The 12823-nt window shown below is 31.3% G+C and overlaps 1 protein-coding gene across 1 annotated transcript; it reads right to left on the bottom strand.

Moving 5' to 3' along the window:
* Nucleotides 1-7724: 7724 nt before the first annotated feature.
* On the bottom strand, nucleotides 7725-9282 carry Idi (Isopentenyl-diphosphate delta isomerase). The gene is made up of 2 exons (XM_076309623.1): nucleotides 8702-9282; nucleotides 7725-8598 (listed from the first exon to the last, which is right to left on the bottom strand). Exons 1-2 carry the CDS (start codon nucleotides 8975-8977, stop codon nucleotides 8140-8142), a joined length of 735 nt encoding a protein of 244 aa, XP_076165738.1. The 5' UTR covers nucleotides 8978-9282; the 3' UTR covers nucleotides 7725-8139.
* Between the last annotated feature and the right edge of the window lie 3541 nt (nucleotides 9283-12823).

Raw genomic sequence — 12823 nt, 5'->3', positions numbered from 1 at the left:
GCGATGACAGATCTTTTATTAAAAAATGATTACAAATATTTATTTATTTATTTTACATTTTTATTGCATATTAAATGTAAATGTGTTATAAAGGTTGACCTATAAATTTTATTTCATTGAATTGTAGGGTTACGGTAGTTTTTCCAATAGAAAACTTTGAATCATACTTTTTTTTAATAATATGAATTTAAATTTGTCGTATTAGTTAAACATTGAAAAAAGTACACAATGAATGAAGTTTGAAAAATTATTTATTCACACATACAATATATAAAAAAAAAAAGAAAAAAAAAATATAAATAATACTCATTATCACTATCGCTTCTAACAATATCATCTGGTATTATTATACCATGTAATTTGTTTTGTACAATTTTGGGTTAAAATGTATAACAGAAACAATATACCTCATTGAGTCACTCTTATCTGCTTTTAATATCTTCCTATATGTTATAAATTACCCACAGTGAGAAGAAGAAATCCTCCAACCAGGATTCAATGAATCTTTCTCTAATCATCTTCTTCGCGGATAATGAACCAACGCTACTTTCAGTATCTGTTAATAAAATATTGATTACTCAAGAACCGTTTTTCTTTTAAATTTTAAACTCATGCGCAAACATTAAACATATATTTTACCCAACTCACTAACTTTAACTTTAATACCGATAGTAGGTACAGCTAGAAATAATATTGCTTGAACCTGGTTGTCTTATAGCCATAATATGTTATTACATATTTATAAAATAATTTGCAATATAATGCGTGTCAAAAAATTACAAAAGGAACCATTAAAAGAATGAATAACCTTTTAAGTAAAGAAACATTTATTATTTAGAAAACTCCTTCTTAAAATTTCAACTCATGCATGAATATTCATAATTTATCTTACCCTTTATTAAAAGCATCATACATTGCATGTTTCACTGCAAACAAATTCGAAATTCGAATATTGGAAAAGGCATGCCACGCATAATTGATTTATCTTTCAGACATGGCTAATACCTATGTAACGAGCCGTTTGTTTTGTCTTGCATAATTCTTTTTTTATATCTTTTATTTCCTTTACCTCCTTCCTACAAATATTACTTATAAAGAATACTTCAAAATTATTTATAATTTATCTACGATATTGCGCCTTAAATATTTCTAGTTTTTAAGTATCAGCTACAAATGTTTTGTTATGTAAAGTAAAAATGTCAAGTCAAACACTTTTTTATTAATATCAGATCACACTTTCTAAAATAATTGTAACTAATTTCCCTGTTACATCCATACAACATTTACAAAATTATAAATAAAAACTTTAAATAATTCACCTGTTATAGTTCGTGAATACAATTACTAAGAAATGACTATTATTGACATCAATTTCCGATAACCTTCAATTATTTAAACTAGACAATACGTACCTATAATTGCCTCAAAGATAAAACACATTAAAACTAATCAATAACACGAATCACAATAACATGAATATACATGTATTTCTTGACCCGTTATTTAATTAAATTATTTTGAGAAACACACGATAAATAAGCTATTATAAAATCCTATTCTAAGATTAAATGATTCAGATCTATATTGATACCGATAACGTTATTAAACTTTGCGATATAAAAAATGTGAACGTGTTTGACTAAGAAAATATAAAATTATACTAATGTATTGGAAATATATAAATACTATAACAGTACTATTATATAACAATCCTGATACTCTTGCATTCTCTTTTTGCATACACTCTGTTTAATTATACGTTCAAAGAATTATACTAGTAGAAAAGGATAAATTCAATGTAAATTACAGATTGTATGACATTTTCATAGAAATGTTCAAATTAAAAATACCCACCATGTCACGCACAGTGCATAAAAACGAGTTTTTTTACTAATATTATAATACATTTAGGTATAAAAATGCGTTTCTAGATATTCGTTTTTAAACCGAATAAATTGAAAATGTTTCAAAAATATTTTTGTGAAATTTTTTCAAATTTATACTTTAAACACGTCTGAAGACTGATTTTACAGTATTAAATTAATAACAAGAAAAATTGCATTTTTTATTCCAAAAACAACGGTATATACACGATGATTCATAAATGCATATCATACTTCAGGGGATGAATCTACTCTATTACTAATGAATATCTGATATTAAAGTTTAGTTTATCTCAGTGTATTATTAATATTATATGATTAGTGCTACGGTTTAATGCTAGTGCAATTTTTCAGTTTAATATTAGAGTTTAGAACTTAAGATTAGTGAAATATTGTTAACTTAAGTGAATAAGATATAGTACTAATTAAGAAATCGCGTAAGCAAGAACAGACATTACATAGTGTAGTACGGAATATGGTATAAAGAATTATAAAGAAATGTAACGTAGAATGTGAAAGTTTCTCCATCGAGTAAATCATTCAAACAATTGGATTGCTAAATATACTCGTTCATCTATTAGAACGATTATCAGAATTCGTAAAGAAAGTTTCGATTCTGGTAAAGATATGTTCAGATCCCCAGAAAAAAGCGGTCAAGGAGCGTGGATAAAACATTTCATTACTCGAAAAAAGACAGAGGAACAATAAGGGACATTATCAACGAATTTTAAATAAAAAATAAAATTTGTCCAAATGAACCTAAATTATTTGTCGTTATTCGAGAGAGAATTCCATGGAAATTAATAGAGAAAAACAAACAGTATCCGTAAAGTTTTAATCGAAAAGCTAAGTATTGTTGCTTGACAAGGAAAATATCTCAAAACTTTACAACGTTATAGAAAAGAATGGATTTGTAAATCGAACCGAGCTCATTTTCGAAGCATGAAACACGACCGGACATTATCATGGACAGATGAACTCAATCAATTTCGAAAAATAGGCAGTAGAAAAATTTTTGTCACATATTGCAATACTGCAATGATAACGAACAGTCCTCTTTATCATTCGAAACAGATAAACAAAACGTCGACAAAATACTCAACAAAAAAACGATATGATTTTAAAGTACTATAATCTTCGTATAGAGCTTCGCTTGAGTAGGTTGACTATTGCTCCTGTATCAAATAATAGTCTTCCTGGTTGAGTATTCTTGAGTATGATGTATTCTGAATTCTGGTTGTTTTGGTTGTTTCCTTTGTAGTTCATTTCAATAACGTTAGTCACTCTTACCCGACTGGGCTGATGGAAAATTTCGGCGCAATTGATAGCAATTGTTCTTTAAACGTCCAATCTTTCCATTGGTTCTTTATTTTCTTGTTTTAATTTAATGTTGCGTGTAGTTGGGTTGGCATATTTGGTTTGGATAGTATATTTGAGTTCGCTTAATGCTTGTCTAAACCGACTAGTGTAAACATTCTAAACATTCATGGAGATTTCAATATCTTTTACGAAATCAAAAATAGAAATTGAACGAAAAATAAAAAATCTCTTGAGTCATTTTTCGAGCTATTCATCTTACTGACAAGGTAGATGTTCACTATGATGCCGACGAAGTGGAAGTGCACAACCAATATTGGCAAAGACAATCGGCAAAATTGTTGAGCAGTATCAATCAATAATAATTGGCAAATAACTACACAATGAGAATGTTGCTTAAAATCCATTTTTATTCCATTTAGATTTTCCCTTTGCTAGATAAAAATTAATCAGATAAAATGCAAAGCTTTCCCATGTTGGCCAAACTCAGTTCTCAACAAATATATGCTGTAAATATTTAATATTGTACTTTAATATGTTGCTACTAGTATATATACAATGGTAACAGTCAAAATCAAAACATGTTCACATTATGTAGATCAAAAAGTTCGACAATGACATCAGCATCGTTTAATCTTGTGATAAGATTTTATGCAAAATCTTATCGTGTGATTTGTAAGGTAATTTAATCAGATAACACATTAAGCAATATATGTATATTTATTGTGATTTGCATTACTGAATCAAAAATCTCATTTTTCGGAGATTTAACTGTGATTTAATTGTAGATACGTACTGTTTTGTTTAAATAATTCGAAGCTGACAATTTGACTTAAATTTATAATTTAAATGAAGTAATCTTACTATTTGTAACTGCTTAAACGTACTTTAAATTCAATAATACAGATTTTTTATTAAAAAAAAATAACAAAACACATAAATTAATGATATATACAAAAAGAGTTATGAAGAAGAATTTTAGCATTAATTTATATAGTACAGAAGTTCAACTGTAAGAGTTGGTAGTGGGTGGAATTTAAACAGCATCGGCTTTTCACTCATTATTCGTGTATTGTTTTATAAATAAGAACAAAAACGATGCAACATAAGCGACATTCGCACTTTGCAACCGCATGAAAAGAACGCCATGTCTCAAGCGTCAAATGAGTGCTATTCTGATCAGTGACAAAGTCGAATATCGAAAAGTGGCCGGACACGATGATTTCACAGTGTACAAACACGTGAAATTACACAAGACGGTAAAATAATTAATTCAACAAATTACCGATTTGCCATAGTGTGAATATTACAGATAGTACACACTACGATAAATTGGTTGATTCGTATGTTTGAGCTGAACACGTGAGAAAATTGCATATCAAAATGCACATCTCTTGCAAAGGTTTCGTTTAAGACACTTAGAAGAGTGCCGCAGAGACAAAGTTAGATTCGACTCTTCCAAAACTCCAAAAAGGCATCTGTATTGCAGACAGTGAAGCTAGAAAATGTAGCTGAATCCCACGTGTAAGGAGTAGGAAACGACAAAATGGGAGGAGCGAAAGAAATACGGATGTTCCTATTGTATTGTAATTAGATGTACCGTTACACTTTATATCTGGTATACTAATATCACTCCGCCCATGGTGTCGTCCTTTACCCTTTACATATACGATTCAGTTTATTTTTCTGGCTACGACGTAACACAGCGACGTTGCCGTTGCTTAGTGAGTAGAGGACAGATGAGTTTTACTCAAGAACGCATACATTATTCGTACTGCATCGGTGTTATCACATCGATTTTCTTTTTTTCATGGGGAAATTTTCTAAAGACACCTTTGACTCCTTGCGGTGAGATTGGTGGTAGTGTGGGATTCCCCACTACTCACTAAACTCTCACGACCGCACATGACGATCATACTCGCATAATTTCGAGAGAACAGCATAACATCCGGTGTCCAACCCCCCTCCCCTCCCGTTTCTTCATCAGGGTGGAGTAGAGTGACACTCTCTATATCATGGCGTCGAAACACCCGGCAGTGAGGTAGGGTCACGCTGCCCCGCTGCCCATCTTTCCGGGGGACTGCATGAAAGGGCAGTCATGAATCCCAATCTCACGCCCACCCATGATCGCGCCAGGCAACAAGAGAACGGGATACTGGCTCCTTTGCCGTCCTCCATCTTATATTTTTGGGGAAAGATAGAACCTTTTCCTTGCGCGTGAGGAGTGGAGCGACGAGTTTATTATGTTATCAACGAGCACGCGCTCACGCTGCACGGCCTTCTTGTATGACATTACATGTTTGCAGAAGGAGACAACGACCATCCATTCTCTCTCGCCGGCGAACATGACTCTTACCACACCCGGCAACGAGAGGTCCTTCTAAATTTTCCCCATCAGAACACGTTGCTTATGTGCCCGTGTGGGATACGACTCCAAAGTGTGCTATGCCGTGTGCTGGTTACCAGGACAATGCCAGCAGTGTGTCGTCACTTCTTACCCTATACGATGTAGGTACTGCCCAAAACAACCATGCACCGACATCACCTGCACCATTCGATAGGCAAAGTTACTAAAACCTCTGGTAGCCACTCCGGGAGGAGTAGCCGGAAAGTCCGGACTGTCAGCTGGCTTAACAGTGTGCTGGGCCAGCCACTGCTGCCACCCAAGCAGTATGGACTATCGACCCTTCATCTCGTGCTCCTGCTTACCCCGAAGAAAAAACCGAACGCCTTTGAACACCCTATCACGCACGCAGCTTATTTTGGAGGGAAATTTGAGTAGTCTAAAAAACTCTCTAATAAAAACAACTGCTATACCTATAATGATCTTTTAGTCATGATAGGTAATTGGCCAGGTCGCTTGCAAGCCTACATTGCTGTAAAAAATGAATAGTACTAATTTAGAATAGTACTATATTTCTTCTTTTGTAATTAACTGTGTAAATGAATTCTGATTAGATAAAATAATGTTTTTCATTTTTTAATAACTCAATATTTGTAATAGAATTTATAATGGTAAGGATACAAAGTCGAGCATGTTGAACTGATGAGGCAGACCAAGTTATGCATATTTATTCTTCATACAAATGTAGCATACTTGCAATCGAGTAATAATCTGTAGAACATTACTGTATTCAGGACTGACCTTAGAAGCTGCTGAACCTCATTGAGAACAGTTTTGGTAGGATCCTTAGGATCATAACCAAGATTTGTTTCAATAAAATAATTTATTAAAACTGTTCATTCTAAACATAGGCTTCACATAGGAACAAACTAATTAATCAAATTAGGTTAAACCTAATTCTGACTGTAATACGCTATACCACTTTAATTGTGAATAAAGATGTCTGTATAACTAACTATAAACCTTATTTTGTGTAAAAGTTTATTTCTTATATACAATTTCATGTATATACTACCTAGTATATATAATTCATAGTATTTCATTCTCTATATAACATTAAAATCATTGAAAAAATTAGAAATACATGATACGAAACAAATTTGAGAAATAAGTAGATGTAATCCAGAGTCTAATTAGACAACTATGTACTTGTAAGATTTTAAATATTGATTGCAATTAATTTCACTTAATTTCTACAACTCAGCATCTGAGGGTTAAACATATTTCGTAATTGGAATATACAGGATGTTTTACAAAGATAGAACAAGTAAAAACGTACAAACCCCTCATTTGTAAAGAAATGGAAAAATTCGTTTATTATTTTGCAATCTGATACTTAGTTATCGCGATATTAATAGTTATAATTTACTGATATAGCTAAATACACTGACAGATGAAAAACATGTTCATATTCACACGCGTAACCACTTTAATATTTGGACAATAAAATTTCAGATTTCTCTTTACACCAGGTTTACATGGTTTGTGTTGTTCAATCATTTTGAAATCCTGTATAAGAACGTGTATTGAAATTCATTTTCAAAGCGCAATCAAATATATTTGATAAATAATAATTTAATCCTGCAATTAATAACCCATTTTGAATTGTATATATCAAAGAGCAATTGACAGGGTATTGTTATTTTAAAGTAGTTTAGCGATTTATCACACATACATAGGTTAGACGTTTCAAAAACCTAGACTCGCTTCGTATGGGTTGCTATACACGCACATGATACATATAATGATTTGTGGAGTATATCGTTTAGCTGTCAAACACCTTTGTTCGCGAAACCGCGTATGACATACTTATGTTGAGACGAAAAAATATTTTAAATTAAATCATTTATTCCTTAGCTTGCAAGAACCCGTGTAATTGGATACTCGTACTATTGTCAAGTACTTCAACATAAAGGAGAAATTAAACAAAAAATATTAAATTTTGTGATATGAAAATTTCAAATGCATATTGAAAAACTTTGAATTGTAATAAATAAGAAAGAAAATGTATACAAAAACGACTGCACAACGAAATAACACCAAAAATTACTATACAAACTTTGTTGTATAGCCTATATAATTTTTAACGAAAATGTAATTACATAAAATTGAACAAAAACACATTATGTAAATTTTATTTTATTTTATATTGACAAAACTATTCTTTGTATGACAAAATTGAATTCACAAAATTTACATACATGCATAAACCATTCTATCATTCATAGAAATTATCAAAATTATATTACATTTCCTTATACCTACAAATTACAAGTTTATAAGAATTGATTTAATTTGTTTTCATGTTAGATTACATATGTAACAAACTACTTATCTCACAAAACTGGCCATCTTTGAGAAAGTTTGTACTCAAGCTCTGCTATTGTAGTAACTCAAGGTTTTAAACAATAACTGAATAGAACACTTTTAGAAATTATATGATTCTATACATTAAAATATTAATTTATTAATAAATTTTGTATTGTACTTTGCATTTTAAAAGTACATTGTTGACAAAATTCTTGTTGACAAAATTTATACAAATCTTTGTATTGTCTTATGATCTTGCATTTTTTCCAGTGCATGTAGATTATCCCACCAAAGTGGTAATTTATGTTTAAGAATTAACTTAAACCATGGAGTCAATGGTGAATTAAGCTTTTCCACAAACTGATTGCATTCAGATCGTGACACCCAATGAAGCTCACTAATTTCATCAGGATTTGGATTTAACGTTATATTGTCCTTTTGCGCAAATAACACATAATCTATTTCATGTTCACCCCAATAACCATTTGCTGCATGATAATGAATTCTTGTTAGATACAGAAAATCTGATGGCTGAACTTGTGACGAAGGAATTCCTAATTCGTAACTGAGTCTTCTTTGTGCTGCTCTACGAATTCCTATTGCTTCATGTTCTTCGGTTTCACCAGGAATTTCAGCTAATGGATGACTACAACATGTGTTTGTATAATAGTTTGGAAACGTTATCTACAAAAAAATAAATTATCGTTTCTTAATCTGTACATTTTATAAAATGAATAGGTTTTTCCATTAGCAATTAATAGTTCTTGTGGGTATGAATGATTTTTACCTTATTAGCAGAGCGTTTTTGAAGCAGCAAGTCGCCTGTAGAATTGAAAAGGAAGACACTAAATGCCCTATGAAGCAGAACTTGTCCTTTTGAATTAACAGTATGACAATCTCGTTTTGTAGCTTCTCCAATGGGCTTGTCTAATTCGTCAACAAGAATACAACGTTCCTCTAAAGCAGCCTCCTGTAAAGGAGCTGTTTGTACACTACTAAAATTTCTTATTGTAGATGTTAGTTTCTGTGCAATAGCAGATATTTCTTTGATAGGTTTAGCCATCTTGGTGGTGTATGCTTCTTAAATACAATGTTCAGTTTGTAAATGCACTACTTTATATAGAGTTTTTTTTTATACAGCAATGCATACAACGCGACGTATGTATGTAAATGACAGGTTAACTAAATCAACGACCTTGTGTCAATTCGACAGATAAATGACGACAATAACATAAAAAGTTTAACTAAAAGTATAACGTATGTTTCGTAAAAAAGAACTTTCTTCTGTAAAAATGCGGCCACATACTTTCAACATAGATACAACAAAGCTTTTAACTTGACGTCAACATCTCTTGAATATATAATATTCTTCTACATGCTGTGAATACAGTCAACTGAGTACTAACCAACAATTTTATTCTTTATATACTACGTGCATTTGTTTTATCTAAAGACTGTGATAATAAAGTTTTTATCTGGTTATTGATAGTGATCACAAAGTTCATTTTTACGTTGGGAAGAAAAAAGTATGAAAAAAGAAGTATTTAATAGCGACAGGTGAAATAATCATTTTAAAATATACATATATATCTCAAGTGAAATTGAAAAATATGCTTTTTGCACAATTAAACTATTTGTTACATTTGTTACATTGGGAAAAAAATACACCTAAAATTAAAACTGGGCATATTTTTATTAGAATAACGAATAACGAATGACGAATAACGAATAACGAATAAAGAATAACGTTTCACATATGTAGATAAACTTTTATTTGTAAGTTACAAATAAATTTTTATTCAGAAAAACTTTTCAGATAAACGTATATTTGCATGCAAAATTATTTGAATAATGTAAATAGACAAATAAATATTTATTTGTATGAGAATATTTAATTTATCTGTTCCATTCTAAGCCTTTATATGCTTGCACATGTATATGTACGTACATGCACGTAAGTACTACGCCGCATAGATTCATACCAGCCAGGGGACAAATGGCCGCGTTAATGTGACACACGTGCGTGATGTGTCAGATGAGCCACTTTTTTTCTCACAGGCGTATATACAACAATCCCGTGCATAGTGATGGGAGTCAAAATATAGCGGGCTCTGATGAACGTGTTGGGTGATTATAAGTGATGTGTTACAAATGTAGTTTCATTATCACGCGATAAACTCCAGTTCGAAATCTTTTTTTTAAAAATCCAGAAAATTATAAAATTTTACATAATAGTAAGTTGTTAAAAAACCATGACGTGACACGTTTCAGGTAAGCAACCCAAAACAGCTCCAATAGTTGGATTCTTAATACCAGTCAATGATTAATTTATGAGGTAACTTAAAATTATATATATATATTTTTTTAAGTTACGTCATAAATTAATCGTTGACTAAATTAAGAAATATTAAGTTGTGTGTGTATGTGTACGCGCATGTGCGCACACACATAATTTTATATTAACATATGTGTATGTGATTGCTAGTTTAAAAATAGACGAAGAAAATAATGAAAAGTAACTAACTACTATATACATATTCAGACCAGAATGTATAGGGCCCATACCGCGGTCCACTTTAATATACAAACCGAAACATCCGATATGGCAACACTGTATCAGTTCAATTGTCCGATACTCGGTAGTCCGATCAGTGGGTTTTAAAATATGGACTATGGATTAGTTTGTCAATATATGTTATACCGGTTACAATTTGTAATGGTAATTTATATGTAAGTGCAATTCATAGGAACTAACAATTGTAAAGGATCATAAGCTTTAATTTTAACTGACCAGATTTTTACTATTTAAATATATTTAGTGTAAAACGGTAATGCTTTAATACAATTTATGAAGTGTTATATTGTTTTGATAGATGCCAGACATATTCCTAAGTATAATAGTAATTTACAACTTATAATGAGTACCCTTGTATTTCACTACTCTAAGGATGAAAACTTAAAGAAAAAATGATTAGAAAATATACGTAGGAAAAATTAGATTCCAAGTAAATATTCTGTCGTGTGTCTATAACGTTTTAGATGACATGATTTAAAAAATCAAAAAATAAGATAGCAATAAAAACTGATGCCACACGTTAGATTTTTTGTGGGTTATCTTTCTATTTAAAAGAAACCAAAATCGAGAAGTATTCAGATTCTTATCGAAAATATTTTCTAAACTTAGAAGAATCAACAAATAATGATTTATTGCAGAATAAAACAAGAATTTTAGTGAATTTTATACTACCAAGGAAATAATATATATATGTATCTTCGAATTTACATATAGATACTGATTTTTTCAATCTATCCAATCAAAATATATTACTGTAAAACATACACTCTCCAAATTTTGATGAAAAATGATCTCAATTGTACCTTGTTCAATGCTCTTTCAGATCATCATCAATTGCATTGATGGGAAACGTTTGGTTTACAAATGTAATATGTATCTAATTTGGCTTTTTTTTCACGAGGGAAATCTTAAATTTTCCTCGATTTTTGGATCGGGGTTAAGGAAAGTATGGAATTTCCTACCTTGGACCTCTGAGTGTGAAGCCTACTCATCAACCGCCATTAGAAGAAAGATGAAGTTACATCTACTCTTTTCGTCTCCCCCTCTCACAACACAGGACAAAATCATGCTGCTCCACTTCTAGGAGCGCCACAAATTTGGAACTCACGACCGTTTACAGTTTCTTCAACTATAGTTTAGTTTCTTACGACTTTCTAGCGAAAAAAAAACGTGTACAAAGTATTTTCTGTAAAAACCTATTTATATTACTTTTGTTGTCTCGGTTATTTTATTGTTATTGTTATCTTTATTTATTTATTGTTTGTGTTGTTTTTTGTTGTGTTATACACCATGTCAAGCAACGAGCTATCTCTATATGTTTATTGTAGTCAAAGACGATCAAAACTGTGATCAGTCATCGGATGGTGGTACAGCATCCAATAGTAATGGTGAACCAAAGATGGAAGATTCTGAAACCGAAATTGATATACTAGAAGACATGAACAATACAGTTTCAGAATTTCTGTTTTAGTAATAATAAATATTCTTCAATATGTAATTATTGTAGAAGATACGTGTGTAAAACACATTCTAAAATAAATACCATTTTTGTTATAATTCATGATTTTTTCTTAAACGTAAATACGATTATAAATCTACTAGAAACTAAAGCGACCGTCACTGCATTAGTATAGCGTCGGTGAGAAGCTCGAACGATCACCACTGTGTTAGTACAGCATTGACAAAGAACTAGAGCATGAAGAATATGAGCAAAGATTGTGAATTAGTTGAGTGATATATCAGTGTGGATCAGAAGTGGTTCTGGCACAGACCTCCATGTTTCAGTGGTGCAAGGGTTAAATCCTTCCTCATCATCCCAGAAGGGGCGTGAAGCGGGTGACTAGGGGAGCAGTGTTGTGCTGCGACCTTTACTGTTGCGCTTACATTCCCTTTTTGCAGCCTCTTCTACGACATAACATGTTCACAGGATACAGCGCTCTCCAACTCAAGCAAGACAACATAATTTGAATTGATCTAACCCTAACGTGTTTTCAACAGTTATTTTTAGCTTTATCACCTAACAAAAAGTATTAATTATGTATTGAAAAAATCTGAGAACATAATTATCTTTATGTTTTTACTTTACTGTGTATTACTAAATACTTACTTGTATTCGACATCTTCGTTAAAATTTGTTGAAGTCGATTTTTGTGCAAAAATGCATACTTCCAATGCTTAAAAAATAATAATGATAATCCTGATGTGGTAGCCTTAATTTTAAAACAATTAAAGTAAAATAGTTGTAGAACTTAATTAGAAATATAAACGGCTTTGAAATTTTTATTAAAAATTGTTACAATAATTTTTAATTATGTGAGTGTGAAACACTGTAAG

Source organism: Ptiloglossa arizonensis, chromosome 4, assembly GCF_051014685.1.
Source record: "Ptiloglossa arizonensis isolate GNS036 chromosome 4, iyPtiAriz1_principal, whole genome shotgun sequence".
Lineage (NCBI taxonomy): Eukaryota > Metazoa > Arthropoda > Insecta > Hymenoptera > Colletidae > Ptiloglossa > Ptiloglossa arizonensis.
Note: the sequence above shows the minus strand (reverse complement) of the source record. Positions and strands in the feature narration are given on the sequence as shown.

Excerpts from the sequence above, each read along its gene's own strand:
- Idi (XM_076309623.1), bottom strand. The coding sequence starts at position 8,977 with ATGGCTAAACCTATCAAAGAAATATCTGCTATTGCACAGAAACTAACA. Across the intron at positions 8,599-8,701 it reads AAAAACGCTCTGCTAATAAG|ATAACGTTTCCAAACTATTA; the intron begins GTAAAAATCATT and ends ATTTTTTTGTAG.